The following is a 19,332-nucleotide window of genomic DNA, read 5'->3' as shown; positions in this document are numbered from 1 at the left end:
CATAATGGGCCATATGTAGGTCATTTGGTTTTGCGATTCTCAAATTGCGATTTTAAGGGAATTGCAATTTGAAAATCGCAAAACGCAATGTAGATAGGATTAGCAACATTTTTTGCAAATCCCACTTATTCCTTATTTGCGAATCACAATTTGAGATTCGCAAATAAGGAATACCTTCTCATTCATTCCTATGGGCTAGAAGGCCCATATGAATGAATGGGAAGACATTCTCAATTTGTGATTCTCAATTAGAGAATCGCAAATTGAGAATGCAATTTCAGGGTTGCAAGGGTGTCAATAGGACACCCTTTTGCACTCCTGAAATTAACATATGTGCACATGTGACCTACATACATGCCCTAAGGGCATGTATGTGACCCACGTGGTACTTTGAAAAATGCCAAAAAGTGCTTTTTTCTAAGAAATCGCAAATTACCACCAACCTGAAGTTGGGGGTATTTTGCGATTCCTTATTTTGCATGTGGGTTTTTGTGTGCTACATAGCACACTGCCCTAATTACAATCGCAAATGCTGAAATTCTGTGAATTTCAGCATTTGCAAGCGCAATTAGGCTTCCTACATATGGCCCAATATGTTTTAAAAAACCCTATCAAAATGTTTGGCCCATTTGGTACAAATAATTGAGTCTTGTAAAGGTTCAGGGTCATAGAGGAAGTTGCATTTTTTGGAGGCAATATATCCAGAGTGTTGCCAGAGGCAAGACGCTTGAGTAGAGTCGATTTTTTTAGAAAGATTAAGATTGGAGAATCAAATTTTGATATTAAGAAAGCTATAAAAGTCCAAATTGGTGAGATTGTACTTTCTGACTAGGGCTAAAAAGGGCGGCGAGTCATTGTTATTATCATAGAGGTCTCTTTCAACCTGACGCCTTTGGAGGGCCACACAGCTGCAATGGTAGGAGCAACTTCAGCATTAACTTTGGAGTTAATCCATAATGACACCCATCTTGAGTTATGGATGTACCCGGGAAAGCATTTGCCTATTGTTTTTAACGCACTTGCAGTATTGATAAGAATGCAGTAAGAGTGTAGCGGGGTAAATTTTAACATTGCGACAATGGAGGATGTGCTAAAAGGGGAGCATAGCTCACGTTCAACATATCCATGGAGGGGTGTTTCGTGAGTCCGGGAGGGATCAGATAGCACCTTGGGCAAACATTTTGGGTCCGAATGTTCCTTGCCCTCTTTCGGGATGACCACTATGGTGGCCTCAGCGGCCATGCCCGAAACCTTGTCATTCAGAGCAGTGATCAAATGTATTTTTTAGGTGCTTTATGTTCGAAGATGTAAACGTTTTATAAAAAGCAATCATGAAGCCATCCTGGGCAGGCGCCTTCCCTAAACGGATGGGTTTTACTGCTTTAACAATCTCCTCAATTTCTATTGGTTTATTTATGCTCATCCTTTCTTCTTCAGAGACTGAATTCGTAGGGAGGGAGTTAAGGAAGTTCTGCCATGACAGTTGCATAGTAAATCATTTTCTGTAAAATTCTTTAACAACTTCAAGAATCTCTTTGTGTGGATTTTTTAGAGCCATCCTGGTCTGTGATGTGAGTAATTTGGTTGATGAGGTTGTTAAATTTAAGGGTGGAGGCAATTTGTTTTCCGGCTCTGCTGCATAGTAATAGTTGTCAGGATTTTTGGGCACGGATTCCGAGTTAGGCTCTTTTACTGATGATGGAGTTGAAGATGTAGTTTAACTGTTTGATGTCTTGAAGTAGGGATTTATGATTATAGTATCTAAACAATTTCTCTTTAATTTTAATTTCATCCCCTAGTAATTGAATGGTTCTCTTAATTTCGCTGTTATTCCTAGACATTTTTTTAATGATTTAATCCCATAATATTATCAGGGATTTGACAGAACGTTCATTTTCTCTAAATAAGAGGACAATTTTGCTGTTAAGGTCCACAATGTCAGCTTCATTCTCTAGGATTTTGCTGTTTAGACACCAGGTTTGAATTCCACCTTCATCAACAAGATTAAGAATGGAAATCGAGATTGCTGCATGATCGGAGACAACTATTGGATGAATTTTAGTATCCAAAGTGGATTTTAGAAGTGAGGCGTGTACAAGATAATCGATACGGGAGAGAAGCTGGAGTGAGGGGTGGAGAAGAATGTAAAGTCACTACCTTTATGGTTATGTAATCTCCATACATCTAGGAGCTGATGCGAGCAGAGATTTAGCAGCTGTTTGTGTGCCTTGGGAGTTTTGTATTTGAACTCTGAATCATGATCCAAAATGGGATCCAATGGGAGGTTAAAATCTCCCCCTGGCTCCCCGTCAACAAGAGGATCACGTTCAGATTCCTCACCCATGCACACAAGGCTTTCCACGACACGGGCCTGAAGTTCCTCAACAGTCGCCTCACATTCTACACACCCACCCGCCAGCTCCGATCCGCCAGCCTCGCCCTCGCCTCCGTCCCACGGATCCGCAAATCCACCGTCGGAGGAAGATCCTTCTCCTACCTGGCAGCCAAGACATGTAACTCCATCCCCAGTCGCCTATGGCTGACCCTGGACCACCTCTCCTTCAGGAAACAACTCAAGACCTGGCTGTTCGAGCAGTAGCATCCCCCCCCTGCCCCCCCTCAGCGCCTTGAGACCCTAACGGGTGAGTAGCGCGCTTTACAAATTCGAATGATTGATTGATTGATTGATTGTTGGAACCTCGTAGGTTGCCTGCTGATTTTTTATTAAGTGTACATCGGAAACTACGGTCGTCTACGTTGGGGCCATTTATACTCATAATGTGCAGGCCATCAGCTCCATTAGTTAACATAGTGAGTCACCATCTCCCATTGGTGTCATGCTCTGAAGTGATTATGGTTAGACCAAATTTCTTGGATAGAAAGGTGACAACCTCATTTCTCCTCCCACTTGCTTCAGAACAAGTCATGTCTTAAACCCACCCTTTGCTCATTAGCAGGGCCTGTTTGAAGCCTATCTTAGTCTCTTGCAGGAGTATTAAGTCACACACAAGCTCCTTGCAATAGTCTACGATTTAGTTTTTTTTGACAGGGTGGTTCAACTCCTTTTTGTTCATGGAGACAACACTCAGAAGGCATTTGAGGTATTTCTGGGTTGCTGATGTATGTTTTGATGTAGAGGGCTCTAACCAAGCCTTCGATGGTGTTAAAGATTAGACTGCAAACGTCAACATTATCGGCGCCATCTTGCCCCTTTTCGAGCCCATTCGTGCGCGTAAGCGGCAGCCATTTTGAGCACCATGGCCTCCCTGCCCCTCGCTGATAGCCAGCGCGTCTCTCTCTCTCCTAACCTCGCAAACATCCCCCCGCACGTTGACAACCCCCGCTCTCTCATGCCTTGGGTCATAAACCCCTCTTCAGCGCAGCTCCGCCACAGAACCCCATCCTGTTCCCAGCGCGACACCTCCCTTCATTCCTTTCATGGTCTCAGATCCTTTTGATGCAAACCCCCTTTTCCTGTGTCCCCGTTTGTCTTCCTTATTCCCAGGCCACCACCTGGCCCTGCGGATACTGTTTATTACCCCGTACAGTAGGAAGCTTCCCCTCCCTATCAAAAGACCCTCGAGCCAATCAAAGCCCCCACCCTATGAGATCCGATCAACCCCATGCATTCCGTGAATCGGCGGAATGCCCTGCTGTGCGACAACCATCGCCTGTTGTGACCGGGATGGGGAATCCAACTGTAAATGTATGTGGGAACGGGTCTGAAGGGGAGATTCCGAGGATGTTCTTTCAAGCATCAAAGTGTTGCAAGAATGTGTTATGTGCAATAAAGGTCATAAACCCTAGTATAAGAGGCCAGGCCTCAGAGATGTGGTTAGAGCACCTCGTGACGATACTTGCTGTCTGAATTGATGTGTTCTCCTCCGGAGAGAATAAAATCCTCGTTTCCTGCCTTCCAGTCTCCAGCGCCTGCTTCTTCATTGATTAACATTGGTGGGTCATAGAGGCGATACCGCCGGGCAACATAAAAGGGTCTTTGGTTACTGGTTGTCTTTGAAACCCTTTTTAACAATTGGCGTCCCAAACGTGGGGCCCATCAGCGACTCGTGGATCCAGTGGGAGAGGTCCTGACGACAGAGTGAACGACTGCAACGATCGGAAGGTACCCTGTCCGATAGACCCTCGTCTGATAGCCGATCATCCGAACTTCACTGGTTCCGAACAGACCTCTCTCGAGTGATCTGCGGTCCTGACTGGGAACCATCAGGAGTGCCACGAGAAGTACGAAGAGAAGAGGACGATCGGGCGCTGGATTCGGAAGACAGGAAACTGTCCATGCGGTCCGGGTAAGGTCGTGTAAACACGACGAAATTGCGAAAGTGATTGATAATTGAAAGTGATTGATAATTGATGAGAAAATACTAGTATTACTTTTTGTTAATTTATTTGGAGATTCACTGTCTGCAAACGGAGAAACAACAGGCTCTCCCTTTATAAACAGCGAAGGATAGGTACGCACCCGTCGGACCTATCTTTCTCCCCCATTGAACAATTGCCCCCCCCCCCATTGATTAACTGTTATAGATTGTTTTCTGGAGATTCTCTGTCTGCAAACAGGGAAGAATAGGTCCCCTCTTTGCAGATAGTGAAAGGGTAGGTGACGCGAACCTTTGCGAGCCTGCTTATTCTCCCCATTGACCATATTGATTTTTTATTTTTGACCTAACATTGATTGCTCAAGATTGGTTCATGAGGTATTCACTACCTGCAAACAACGTAGAATAGAAATATTCTGTCTAGTCTTTGCAAGCAGTGATAAGATAGGTAGTGCTGACTATTATCCCATTGTGATCCGTCATGCCTGTCTTCTCTCCCCTGGTTAGTAGCCTGTTTAGCCCGGACCGCTTATTAGAGGTGAACCATCCGGCTCCACTGGAAGGCACCCCTAATAAGGACATGTTCATGAAGCATGGATTGATCGCTATAGCCTATAGCCAGCTGTGGCATAAATATACGAAAAAGGATCGAGAAAGTCAGTGGCCACTGATAGGATCCTTTGAAGACGATAGAATAAACGCACTAGAAACAGCCCTTGGTAAAAACAAGACGACGCCCACTATGCTTGACAGCTTCGGCATGTGGCGAAAAGAAGCCGAACAACGCAAAAAGAGAACTGAGAGTAGGTTGGGAAAAGAGCTGCGGAAAGCAGCCCACCTAGCGGCCCAGAAACTAGAGAAAGAGATAAAAGAAAGAGAGGATACCAAACAGAAGCTAGAAATGGAAACGTCAAGCCAGTGTCTGGTTAGAACACCCTCCACGCTCTACCCTGAATTACACTCGAAACAGCGAACCAACGATGATCTGCTGCTAGGTCCTCCGATCATCCACATGCCCCCTCCATATGCCCCTTCCCAACCCTTAGCACAGCACCCACTACCCCCAGGTACAAGCGAAAGTAGCACCACGGCTTCAGCCCCCATGGCCTCTGTGCCGGCTGAACTCCTTGTATTAGATGCTACGCAAACGACAACGCTGGGCGACCCAGAAGCCCGAAGGGTTGGTCCTGCAAGAACATATAGACTAAGCAAACATGAACGAGCAGGGGTCGACAAGATAGCAAAGATACTGGTAGAGAAGAGGGAAGATGAAGAGTCCGTCACGGATGTGTTTAATTCTTATACAGGGAGTCACAGACGACACTTTACTGTACAACTGTGTTACCACGTCTTAAACGCATACGAGGACCGATATCAAGAAAAAGGTCCCCAGAGCCTAACGACTCTGTTCCGGAAGGTCGATATCGGGGATGAGAGTGAGAGTGATGTGACGGACCTCCTTACGCGTACGCTTGAGGTTTTCCGCCACCTCACTGAACAAAAGCCGAAAATCGAATCCACAACATCCGTAGCAACCGAACCACAAACTGAACGATCTAACACCATGATGCCGATACGAGAGGCTGCCCCTTACTGGGTTCCTCCACGAGGTGAAGGGACTCACGATGACGCAAACAACAAAGATGCAAAGGGAAGGGTAGTGTACAATTGGGTCTACCAACCATGGGACCGGCAAGAGATTCTGACCTTCCGGAAATCTCTGCCTGACCTACGTAAAAACCCCACTGCCTTCTATACTGAGTTGGGTACGGCCCTAGGATCGACGATTATGACTCTAGCTGACATCGACTTGTTTTTCGGGTTATGTCTACCAGCTGATGTGTGGAAGCAAATCCGGAAAGTCGACCACTCTGAGCTGTTTGGACATAACTGGTCACAACTCGATGGCATAGACAGACAACGAGAACCCGGACAAAAGCCTTTGAAAGCCATTTTAGACCTCCCGGATAAAATCGTACAGAAATTAAAAACCCTGATCCCAGAAAAGAAAGTGGACTGGTCGATAGTAACGGCTTGTCGCCAGAAACCTCAGGAGGATGTATCGGAATACTTCTCCTGGTTTGAAACGGTGTTCTCCGATTACAGCGGCCAGGACCTGACCACTGCAACCGGACACCATCTGTTTGTCCAGAATTACGTTAAGGGTTTATCACCAGAGGTCTCGCAGAAACTGCAGGCCAGCGAAAGTAGTTGGGCAGCCTCCAAACCTACGGCTATCCTCCAGATGGCCCAATATTATGAACATCAGAAAAACGAAAACGATAGAACAACAGAGAGAAAGAAGAAAGACTTAAAGGAGAGGGCGATGATGGCTCAACTGCAAGGGGTGACTCTGGGACGAGACCAATACCGGGGAAACCATCAGATGAACGTCCCTAAAACTGCACCTCCCAAAGACCGTACTTCGACTCCCCACATTGGACGTACAGACATTAGAGAGGACCAGTGTGCCTTCTGTAAAGGATCGGGCCACTGGAAATCCCAGTGCCCAGTTCTTTTGGAACTCATCAGAAATCGAGATCCTAGGGATACAGCTAGTGGACCAAGAAATAGGGGACCACAGCGAGGGCCCCCAAACGATGCAACTAATGACAGATCAGGTAGGCCTAACACATTTGACCGACCCCGGCAGAACCAATGCCAGCAATCTGACTACGATGATGTTCATGACTTTGCATAGGACTGCCTAGGGCAAGGGAGGGATCCAGTCGAGCTCCATGTTGACCAGCAAGGCCCTTATGTCACTGCTAAGGTCTTGGGTACAAAGTCACCATTCCTGGTAGACACTGGCGCAACACGTAGTGCATTATCTAAACGACTGATTCCAAGGGCACCCTTGTCTGGCTCACTAATAACATCGACAGGTTTCGATGGAACGCCCTCCACTAACCCTTTGTCCGCCCCGATCCTCTTTGACTTAGAAAACAACACCACTGACACCACGTTTTTGCTTTCCTCCAATAGCCCTGACGCAATTATGGGACTCGACTTATTGAAACACTTCCGAGCAACGATTAGATGTTCCCAAGATGGAGTCCGAGTTTTCCTTTACGACAATCCTGTTCTGCTTAGACATTGCCCCCCCAGACACATGTTTTCCATCACCGACGCTGACACTTCCCTGCTTGACACTCTGCCTCCGTATCTGTGGGCCAAAACGGATTCGGATGTAGGGCGCATGATGATTGACCCAGTGCACATTACTGTTCGACCAGATGCAACACTCCCAAAACTTCCACAATATCGGATATCGCCCGAGGGCGAGAAGGCATTGGTAGAAATCATCCAATCACTGATAGACGCAGGAGTGGTGGAGGAAGTAGTTAGCAACGTTTGCAACAGCCCAATCTTGCCCATCATTAAGAAACAGGGAGAAGGAGATGAGAAAGCATACCGCTTCATCATTGACCTTCGAGAGATCAACAAAGTGGTGGTACCCCAGTACCCTGTGGTCTCGGACATTACCACCATCCTGACTTTGATTCCCTCCACTGCCACCACCTTCACTGTCATTGACCTCAAGAACGCATTCTTTTCCATCCCCATCCACCCAGACAGCCGATATCTCTTCGGTTTCACCCTAAAAGCCCGCTCATATAGGTTCTGCCGAGCACCCCAGGGCTACACAGAAAGCCCTAGCATCTACAGCCAGGCCCTCAAGAGACAACTGGATCAAGTCCAGTTACCCGATGGAGTGGTGTTAGTACAATATGTCGATGACATCCTTTTGGCGGCCGACACCACTCCACTAGCTGTCACAGCCACCATTCAACTCCTGCATTTCCTTGCAGAAAATGGCCACAAGGTCTCTAAGAAGAAGTTGCAATTTTGCCAACCCCAGGTCACTTACCTAGGCCACCTTTTGTCCAAAGACGGAAGGAAATTGACTCCTGACCGGATCCAAACCATTCTCGACACCCCCGTCCCCAAGACCCAGAAACAGGTCCGCTCTCTACTAGGCCTCACCTCCTTCTGCCGACAGTGGTTACCCAACTTTAGCCTTGTAGTAAAACCACTGCTTTCACTGCTAGCTAAGGACATCCCTCTCCCACTCCCTTGGACCCCTGAGTGTCAGGCTTCTTTCATGCAACTACGAGATGCCCTTTGCTCGGCCCCTGTGTTGGGTACCCCTGATTACACAAAGCCCTTCTCCCTTTACACTCACGAAAGGGAGGGGTGTGCTTTATCTGTCCTGACCCAGTCCATCGGCTCAAAGCAACGACCATGCGCTTACTTCTCAGCCACCCTTGACCCTGTAGCCAGAGCCCTGCCTGCTTGCCTTCGAGCCGTAGCTGCTGCTGCGATCTCTATCCGACAGAGTGAGGGGATCGTGCTCTCGAATTCCCTCACAGTACTGGTACCCCATGCAGTTGACACCCTCCTAAACCAAACCAAAACGCAACACCTGACAAGTGCACGACTGACTGGATACGAACTGACTCTGCTCGCACCCCACATCACTCTGAAGAGATGCACCACACTGAACCCAGCAACCCTGCTGCCCTTACCAGAAAACGATCCCAATGTGCACCCTGTACACGACTGTGTGACCCTCACAGACGAACAGACCAGAAGTAGGGTTGACCTCAGAGACACGGCCTTTCCCAACCCCGACGGAGAGCTGTGGGTGGACGGTTCTTGCATCAAACTCCCCGATGGCACCACTTCAGCTGCCTATGCAGTCACCACGGCTCGAACTGTAGTCGAGACAGCCCGCATAACACAACGATCTGCCCAGGCAGCGGAACTGATTGCCCTGACACGAGCCTGTATTCTAGCAGCAGGAACCACAGCAAACATTTACACCGACAGCCAGTATGCCTTTGGGGTGGTTCACCATTTTGGGCTCCTTTGGAGGGAGAGGGGATTCTTGACCTCACACGGCACCCCCATTTTGCACGGGGATCTAGTCTCCGCCTTGATCGAAGCTGTCCTTCTCCCCAAAAAGCTTGCAGTCATCAAATGCCAGGCACACAAAAGGGTGACAGACATTATTGGACAGGGAAATGCACTAGCCGACATCACTGCCCGAACGACAGCTGAAAATAGGATGACAACACGCATGTACACGACCAGGTCACAAGCAGAAAAATGGTCTGACGCTAGGGACACTATTAGAGACATTCAAATGGCTAGCACACAACACAAACTGACTGAATGGACACGGGTGGGATTGAAAGATGACGAAGGCTGCTGGCGGACAAAAGACACAAACAAATGGTTGCTACCTGACTCGTATCTGATCCCCATACTGACTATGGCACACTCCCCTGCCCACATAGGATCAGCCCCCATGATTGAGCTTGTCTCCAGAGTTTGGCACAATGATAAGATCACAGAGTCCGCCAAGCGCCTGGTCCAACAATGCTTGATATGCCTGCAACACAATCCCGGGAAAGGAACTGTAGTACCCCGGGGAGGGTTTGGGGTCCCGAATCACCCGTTTGAAGTCCTGCAGATGGACTACATCCAACTAGACAGATGTCAAGGCCTGAAATATGTACTTGTTGTGGTATGCGCATTTAGCAAATGGGTGGAAGCATACCCAACCCGTGACAACACTGCTATGGTCACAGCAAAAGTACTGTTAAAGGAGTTTTTCCCCCGTTACGGTCTTTGCCGAATTTTGTGGAGCGACAATGGCCCCCACTTCGTAGCCGAAGTTATCCAACTCATTTTGAAGGGGTTGGGTGTAAAACAAAAGTTCCACGCAGTCTTCCACCCCCAATCTGCCGGACTAGTTGAACGACATAACGCCACACTGAAACTAAAATTGGCCAAAATAGTAGCTACCACAGGACTGAAATGGCCAGACGCACTCCCCCTGGCATTGCTCTCAATGCGTTCCACCCCTACCAAACACCACTTGACACCATACGAGGTTGTGTTCGGCCGGCCTATGAATGTCTGGTCGGCACCGAAACCAACTTCCATTCATGACGTCCCGGACGTCCTAATGTCTGATTACTTATGCCAGTTGACTAAAACACTGTCTGTTATCCATCAACAGGTGCTGCATGCCATCCCTGACACTTCCAGGGGTCCCGGACACACCATCCAGCCTGGGGATTTCGTCCTGATCCGGAACTTTCAGCGCGCCAAGAGTCTGGAACCCCGGTGGACGGGCCCCTGGCAAGTCCTCATCACCACCCGAACAGCACTTCGAGTGGAGGGAAAACGCAACTGGCTGCATGCACACCACTGTAAGAAGGTCTCCTCGACCCTGACCTCGACCGAAAACATCGACAACCAAGAAGAGCTCCTGAACAAGGACCGACCATCACTAACCTGCTATCCTGATACCGAAACGCTTGAACTTTCAAAATTCTCTGATCCCACTGTGCCATCGAGAGAAGGGTATTTCCTGCGTCGAAAGGAGGGAGCCTCGGCTAAGTAGACCACGGACTGAGTTAAATCTCAGAACGGCGACCTAAACACTACCAAGGGTTACCCGGAGAGAAACAAAACAAAATCTGTGGTTCTGCCCGCTACCGAGCACCTTGAAGATGATGGAAGCGCCAGATAAGAAAATGATGGAAGCACCAAATAAGAAGATGATGAAGGCAACAGGAAATACCCACCACAGAAACCCAAAAGCAGACGGACTCCACAGTTCAAAGACAATTGCGCTCTTCATCACAATCCTTTTCTGCTTTCTCCTCATGACCACACTCTGGATTGTGGAAGAAAATGCACCTGCTCACGAAACATTCCTGACCACTGCTCAGCCTACCACCATGAAGGAACATTATCTGATTTCGCTCTCTCCCCAACTCAGAGAGAGGCGAAAGGAATTTTGGAATAACTCTTTCGTACAACTACTTCACCAGCACAACCTCGCCACCAATGCCACCAACTGCTGGATCTGTGGGTTGCTACCCCACGCCACTGGACACTCGATACCATTCATCCCTTCACCTTTCTCAGCTCACGGCTCCTGTCTTGCTTGGCTGATGCTTCTGCAAGAAAGCTTTAAGGACAATGCCACCTCCAGCAAAACCGTAACGCATTTCTACCACGGGGTCTGGCGGAACAGAACAAAGACACACTTCTGCCCGCAGACCACCAACAACACAATCCACTTGGACATCCCTGCTAAAGAACAAGTTGAAATGCAAGTGTTCAATAATCCAACCAGAACCACCTTCTCCTACCTGCGAAAACGAACGGCTGCCACTCTGACTGTGGCCCTGTCAGTCATCAACGTCACCGGCCACATGTGCATGGAAGGGCTTGGGACTCAGCTGGTAGGCCACAGTGCTTGCCGGTTTTCCAGAACTCTGGACTCCACCGACCCACCTTCCTTTGTGGCATCTCCAAACACGTATTTCGTCTGCGGCACGAAGGCTTACACCTGGCTCCCCAAAGGCTGGGGGGGCACTTGTTTCATTTCCTTCATCCTTCCTCCGACTTATGTGGCACCAGCAAATCATCACAGACAAAAACGAGCCAAGGACATTGAACAAGCCGACTCAACAGGAGCGCAGTTCATCGATGCTATGAAAGGACTTGTCCCCCTCTGGGGCCCGATGGCAAACAGCCGTGCCATCCGACATCTGACTCAAGCAGTTGAGACAACAATGAACATCACGGCTGGTATCCTTGCTAACAACACCGCTGAACTTCAAGCGGTCCGCTTGGTGGCCCTCCAGAACCGCCTTGTCCTAGATGTGGTTCTTGCGGATCGTGGTGGGGCATGCCGCATTATTGGGTCCAGCTGCTGTATGTACATACCGGACAACTCACCCTCAGTGTACAAAGCCATCGAACATCTTCATAGACTCTCTTCAGAAGTCCACCAAGAACAAGAAGAATGGTCGCTTGGTGGGTGGTTCTGGAGCACCGTTAAGAACTGGGGCTGGAGACTATTCACCATTATCCTGATTCCTGTGGTTGTAATATGCGGTTTATGCTTAGGAATTCAATGTCTGCCACCTCTGTGTACATTATGCGTAAATTGTATTTGTCCTAAGACTGTGGACTTTGGAAACGAACATATGAGAGCAATATATGATGCCGAGGTTAGGAATTTGATGAAGATTGACATTGAGTAAGCAAGTTGGCTAAGATATGTTGAAAAGGGAGGACTGTTAAAGATTAGACTGCAAACGTCAACATTATCGGCGCCATCTTGCCCCTTTTCGAGCCCATTCGTGCGCGTAAGCGGCAGCCATTTTGAGCACCATGGCCTCCCTGCCCCTCGCTGATAGCCAGCGCGTCTCTCTCTCTCCTAACCTCGCAAACATCCCCCCGCACGTTGACAACCCCCGCTCTCTCATGCCTTGGGTCATAAACCCCTCTTCAGCGCAGCTCCGCCACAGAACCCCATCCTGTTCCCAGCGCGACACCTCCCTTCATTCCTTTCATGGTCTCAGATCCTTTTGATGCAAACCCCCTTTTCCTGTGTCCCCGTTTGTCTTCCTTATTCCCAGGCCACCACCTGGCCCTGCGGATACTGTTTATTACCCCGTACAGTAGGAAGCTTCCCCTCCCTATCAAAAGACCCTCGAGCCGATCAAAGCCCCCACCCTATGAGATCCGATCAACCCCATGCATTCCGTGAATCGGCGGAATGCCCTGCTGTGCGACAACCATCGCCTGTTGTGACCGGGATGGGGAATCCAACTGTAAATGTATGTGGGAACGGGTCTGAAGGGGAGATTCCGAGGATGTTCTTTCAAGCATCAAAGTGTTGCAAGAATGTGTTATGTGCAATAAAGGTCATAAACCCTAGTATAAGAGGCCAGGCCTCAGAGATGTGGTTAGAGCACCTCGTGACGATACTTGCTGTCTGAATTGATGTGTTCTCCTCCGGAGAGAATAAAATCCTCGTTTCCTGCCTTCCAGTCTCCAGCGCCTGCTTCTTCATTGATTAACATTGGTGGGTCATAGAGGCGATACCGCCGGGCAACATAAAAGGGTCTTTGGTTACTGGTTGTCTTTGAAACCCTTTTTAACAATGGTTGTAGGTAAAACTGTGATGGGTCATATATCCCACTAGAGAAGGGTGTAGGAGTAAAAGGACAGGGACAGAAAAAACTATTTTTTGACTCCCATGATCTCCAGAGAGAGCTAGAGAAACGCCAGGTCCCCTTTCCACCAGGGGATGTCTGTATGAGACGTGGTGCATTGGAAAAATCATGGTCATAACACGGGAGAAAGCTGCTGAAACAGGTAGAGAAAAAACATCTGGGTATTGAGTTAGGTGGAGGATGGTAAGTAACACTGAGTATAGTGTGACTTATTCATGTACATGGTAACCAAACCTTAAACATATTAGTAAAACATTTGTGAGTAGAGGAACAACAGACACAAGTAGACCAGAAAAAACAGTATGACCCATTCCAAATTGAGTCTTCATAATGTTAAGCACAATCAAAATTCAGCACACCTTGGAGACAGCTTGGAGCAGAGAATAATTACAGAAGTCATAGTAACTGGGAATAGATATACCATCAATACAATAATAATCATGTAGAATCAAAGTCGACATTAGTAAGTTAGGTACAAGGCATAATTCTGGCCTAAGAACAATGGGACAGAAAAGCAGTGTAAATGTTGGGCGGAACCTGTGACCTAAAATAGAGGCCAAACAGCATGTGTTCTAAGCTAGAGAACAAACAGCATGACCAAGAGGGACATGAAAAATGAATGACACCCAGATGACAACCAGAGGATATATTCAGGGAGACAGCTTCAACAGGTCAGCAGCTTCCAGCAGATCAATTGTGATGATGATGAGTGGAAGTACTAGGATGAGAATCTAATTCCATCCAAGATTCTGACTGGTTGTCCAGGAAGGCTGTTAAGTCTGCTGGTTCTATTAAACATTTTTGTCTGCCCTCTGAAGGTTATTCAAAATTTCGAGGGGCCTGAAAAAGAATAAGGAATTTTCATGTAAAATAAGACTTTTCCATAGGTTTAGGAACCCTTTTGATGGGTTACAGTGTCTCTAGCATAGTCCTGCGGGATGGAGATTTTGTGATCTTGCCACTGTATCATCCTAGCCTTCCTCATATGTGCCAAGATTTGTTCTCTGTGTTAATAGCATAGGGGTTTAAAGATCAAAGGTCTTGGAGTCAACATATTTTTGGGTTTGAAGGTTGGAATCCTGTGGGTTCTTTCAATCTCAAAGTCCTTGCTGAAGGGAATCTGGAGGACCTCTGGGATCCAAGTTATTAAGAAATCTGCAACCTAGGGGGCAGAATTGTCAATACCTTCCGGCATCGCAGAGATGCAAAGATTGCTTCTCTGGTTGAGGTCTTCCTGTTCCGTGAGGACTCTCTTTAGTGAGAAGATAGTCTGCTCCAGGTTCTGAAGATGTTTAGCTTGGATATTTGTGAAGTTTTCCACCATACTTATTCTTGTTTCAGCATTCAATAGTCTTATTGTAAGTCTTTAAAATCTTTGCGAATCCCCAACACTTCAACTTGAAGGAGATCTGTGTTTTAGTGCCCTGAGCTATATCATGTACGGTATTGAGTTTAAGAAGAATTGCCTCTAAGATCTGGGCTGCCTTTTACTGGTGACTCCGGGATAGGTGGTGAATGTTTTGAGTGCTTCAGGTTTGCCTTAGTATCTCTGTGTTTCATGTTTCCAATCTGCTGTTCGACATTTTGTGATAGTTAGACTGACAGATTGCGTATAGGAGTGGTACCCCTGTGCCAGGTGTCCAGTGAGTTATTAGGTGTTACCTAAGAGCAGGCTTGTTCGACCTCTATGACCTAATATGTAGAGCTGGGACACTATGCAGCAAGAGGTGTCTCATGAAGGATACTTGATACTGATTGCAGTGTCACCACTTGACACAATAGTACGTTTAGTCTATCGCAGATTGAGGATCTTTGTGACACTTTGATCTGATGGGAGGGCCACTGCGCGACTGCATGGAGCTGGTGTAGAGGCAGAAGTGGGCACGAGTGGGTCTTCTGAACCTTACACTACCTTTCTGGGACACTGCGCCATTAGTAGCAGTGACACAGCAATTTCCAGACTTCTTGTATTTCGCAACACTGATGAACAAAAGTGTGCGCACAGTGAGGTAAGTGTATTTTTAATTAGATAGCACCTTTACTTGATGGGTCCCCTCAGTGCACAGACAGCCAGTAATAGTCAGTGTGGTAACCACAGCTAATGATCCTTTGCAGGAGTATTGAGAACTGATATCAAGACACATATATGCTCGGATAGTGAGCCCACTTCACTGCACATGGGATCCAGATTTGGCACAGAAGGCAGTGTAGCAGAACCATAGAGGTGGTGCCAAGCAATATAAGAGGGCCATGCATTTAGCAATGAGTATAGCCAAAAACAGACACCTAGGTAGAAGCAGTGTTGATGGAAGTTACCACTGAATGCAACAGTCAGCACTGTACCTCACAGATAATTGTAGTAGCAGGCCTCAATTAATCCCAAACAGAGGCCTAACTATTACTGTTGCTCCAGATAGATAAGAGACTGGTACTATAAGAATTGTCAATTTATACATGTTCCTTCAAGTTCTTAGATGGCAATCAGGTTTATGTAAAACATACAAGGAGCTGTGAATAAACTGTAAGTGCTTGCAGCAAACTTTCAACTGGAGGAGTGAGATAGGATTCATATATCATTTATAAGAAATTAATATTTTTGTTTACTGGCCTCCAATCAGTAGTGGGGGTATGCGCTCTACTGGCCACCTCTTGGCAGGGTCATCTACAGGCCTCCGCCAGTGGGCCTAGTGGGCAGTCTAATGACGTGCTTCTGACAGGCACTAGAGTGCTGTATGGCCGGATACAGTAGACGATGCAGAGATCACTTCAAGCGAGATCACTTCAAATATGCCGCACTCCCTGTGCTGAAGCTGCTAACGTTCCTGGGACTCAATGTCAGTAAGTGTGCTTTCGGGATATCAGCAGTGGTAAGCGCATTCTTCTGCACTGAGGAACAGTTATGGGCCACCATAACTGTTTGCGCTGAGGAGCCATGTGCCAGATCAGTCAGAGCATCTACCAAACATGTTTCACCTAGGGAGGATTCACAATTTCGGCTCTTACCACCAAGTAAAAGGAGAATTCACGTAGATCTTACTCAATATGAGGACACTTGAAGAATCTTATCAGGGTCCATGAGTGATTTTGAAGCTCTCTGAGTCGGAGCTATGGTCCAACGCCGCCATATTGAATGAAATGAAGCGCTTAAGTCAAATCGGGAAAACATTGGTCCTCCAAGGTGACCTCCAAGGTCACGCAATATTCTGCTGCTTATATAATTGTGTTTATTGCTCAGCAGGCATCTTGGTGGCCTTCTGCACAGGAGGTGGTACGGAGCTTAGAATAGAGGAGCCATCTTAGCCACACGCCTGGCCATGCCCCCTGTTGATATCACAATTTGAAAGCAAAACCATTCTGTAGTTAAAGCACTCTTAGCACATAGTGCCACAGAGAGGGGTGATGGAGAGGGGAGGGCTTCGATGTAACATGCTCAACATGATCTATTCACATTTTTAAAGCAAGATTTTAAAAAACAATTCATTATATATCTACTCTTTCAGACATCAATGTGTGTACAATAAGAAGATTTACCTCTGGTGGCTGGTCCCTGGAATACATTGGATAGGTAACAAAGTTCATGTCGTGCTTGAAGTTGGGATGTTCATGTTCCCCAAATCCGTAAACCGAACTTGAAGGCAGAACGGTAGAAATCTGCAGAAACTGGTTGGCAAACGTAAGACCGCCGAGTGATGTGTCCCACCTATTGGAAATGAAAATACACTATTAAATTGGATATTGTCTTCCTCAATGACATGAAGAAAGTGAGTCCAGTTATTTTATACTATGCTTGCAGCCTCTCATTATTACTTTCTGAAGTGTTCTGCTGCCACTTGGATGTATATATGTACATGCACATGTATTTATCTATTTTGTATATATGTATTCAAAAACAGCTTCCCACAAAGTCCCAAGAAGCATGAGCTGCACTCGTAGACTGGAAAAATATTCTTTTAATCAAATTGAATACACAGAACCAAATGCGCTTCCCCTATGCGTTTCAGCAATATTCCTTGTTCACGGGTACCAGCAGCAGTTCAATTTTTCAGTTGCTACCAGGACTATTCCACCTGAAATCAATTTGTAGCCCTCCAATGGGCCACCCCAATGGGAACACAATGCTTCGTGGTCCTGGTAGTTGGATAGTCTTCAAGTGCAGCTCATGCTTCTTGGGGCTTTGTGGGAAGCTGTTTTTAGATCACCGGAATCCATCACTTGTATGACTTTCAATGATTGTATAATTGAAACTGCATCTGAAAATCTAACAGTCCCACAACGCCTCCTAATGGGCAACGTGGAGACTGACAATAAATTGTGAAAACAAACATATGACTTTGTTTACTGCCGTAATCAAGATAGAGATGGACGAAACGCGTAGGGCAAGAGAAGAGAGATGATTTGAATAAATTACTGAAACATACAAGGAGAGTGCCACGTATATTTTTTCATCTAATTATCGTGAAGTACATTAATTTCTTATTATTTGTTGTTTCTAATCTGATATGTAACCTTCAGTGTTGGAACACACCCCCCTAATAGCAGCCATAATCCTCTTAGTTGTAAAGTACATTGAATTTCCATTGGTTCGGAAAAGAAAAAAAGAGAATTATATTTCAATTATTGTAAATCCTTTGATTCTTCAAATCACTTTCATGTCTTCCGCTAGATGTCCTATGTAATACATCTGTACGGAAATCCATTTTCAACTATATCATCTGCAATATGTATTGCTATCTCAAAAAGGATCTGAGAGAGCAATATAGCTTATTAAAGTACAAGAAAGCATGAAAGTACAATGCAGAATAAAGTAAAATAGAAAAGTGCAAAAAGTTTGCCGAAGAATTCAAGTATTCTTTTTCTCATGCTTGTCTAAAATTCCATCTTTCATCAACATTAGTCTCAACTTGCAATAAGGAGACAATTCATCGAAATGGATATTAAAGTACATGGAAAAAAATGCCTATAAGTAAAGTACTTGTTACTAAAGTGCAATTAGTGGACATTATTCTAATGCAAATTCCAGTCAAAGTCTACAGTTCAATTTTCAAGTGAGACAATGAGAGAATCATGACTTGTTGCAAAATGCTGCCAATATCCTAAAAGTGCAATATATGCATTAATATAAAGTACTTTTTTATATCTATTAACTTGATGCCTAAATGACATGAATTTTTAAATAAACATATATACAGTGAAATGAAAAAGGCCGTAATTTTTCTAATGCATTTTTAATGTGTTCTGTCCATAACACAAGGTGTTAAAAAAAACTAAATTGAAGAGCCACGAAGTTTCTGAGAAATGGAAGACAGTCACAATGTACATGCAATTCTGCATTTGAATTCAGACCCTATGGGATTTCGGTCCGTAGAGTGATGATCCATCTTGATTCAGTTTTTCTCAATAACAATTCTCGAATTACTCCTCTCGGATTGATTGGAATACGCTGAATTCCATAATGGCATAGTCCTTTTTGTTAACCATCATGCTCCTACCAAATATGTTTGGCTATTGTGTATGAGTAATCTTTGTTGTTAATAGCTCTTAAATGTTGAAGAATCCACAGTTTCAGCTTATTAACTGTACTGCCTACATATTTCTTATCACACTCACATTTTATACCATATATAACATGTGAGGTTTCACAGGAAATCAGCTCATTCATTTGTTTTTTTGTACCATCAAATGATTCAAAATCTTTCTTGTTGCATCCAATTTGGCAGGCTTTACATTTCTGGCATTTAAAAAAGCTTTTCTTTTGAGCCAATTACCTTCACTTTTTACCAAAGGTGAAAAATAGCTTTGAGTTAACAGATCATCAAGAGAAGACGTTTTCTGTATTTCAGTCTCGGTTGTTCTGTTAAAAAGTAATTTAGATATTTATCTCTTTTTAAAATATTTCAATTCTCTCCTAATAATTTTTTTATCTCCTTATCCGAGAAGTTAAA

At 45.8% G+C, this 19,332-nt stretch overlaps 1 protein-coding gene across 1 annotated transcript in view; it reads right to left on the bottom strand.

The window, feature by feature from the left end:
• The window catches only part of LOC147750636 (lysosomal alpha-glucosidase-like), an 817,641-nt gene that overhangs the window by 483,291 nt on the left and 315,018 nt on the right, over positions 1 to 19,332 (bottom strand). The window contains exon 5 of the mRNA XM_086967236.1: positions 16,922 to 17,090. Coding sequence (XP_086823362.1) covers positions 16,922 to 17,090 — 169 coding nt within the window. The remainder of the gene's footprint in view (positions 1 to 16,921; positions 17,091 to 19,332) is intronic.

This window comes from Lissotriton vulgaris, chromosome 1_1, assembly GCF_964263255.1.
Source record: "Lissotriton vulgaris chromosome 1_1, aLisVul1.2, whole genome shotgun sequence".
Lineage (NCBI taxonomy): Eukaryota > Metazoa > Chordata > Amphibia > Caudata > Salamandridae > Lissotriton > Lissotriton vulgaris.
Note: the sequence above shows the minus strand (reverse complement) of the source record. Positions and strands in the feature narration are given on the sequence as shown.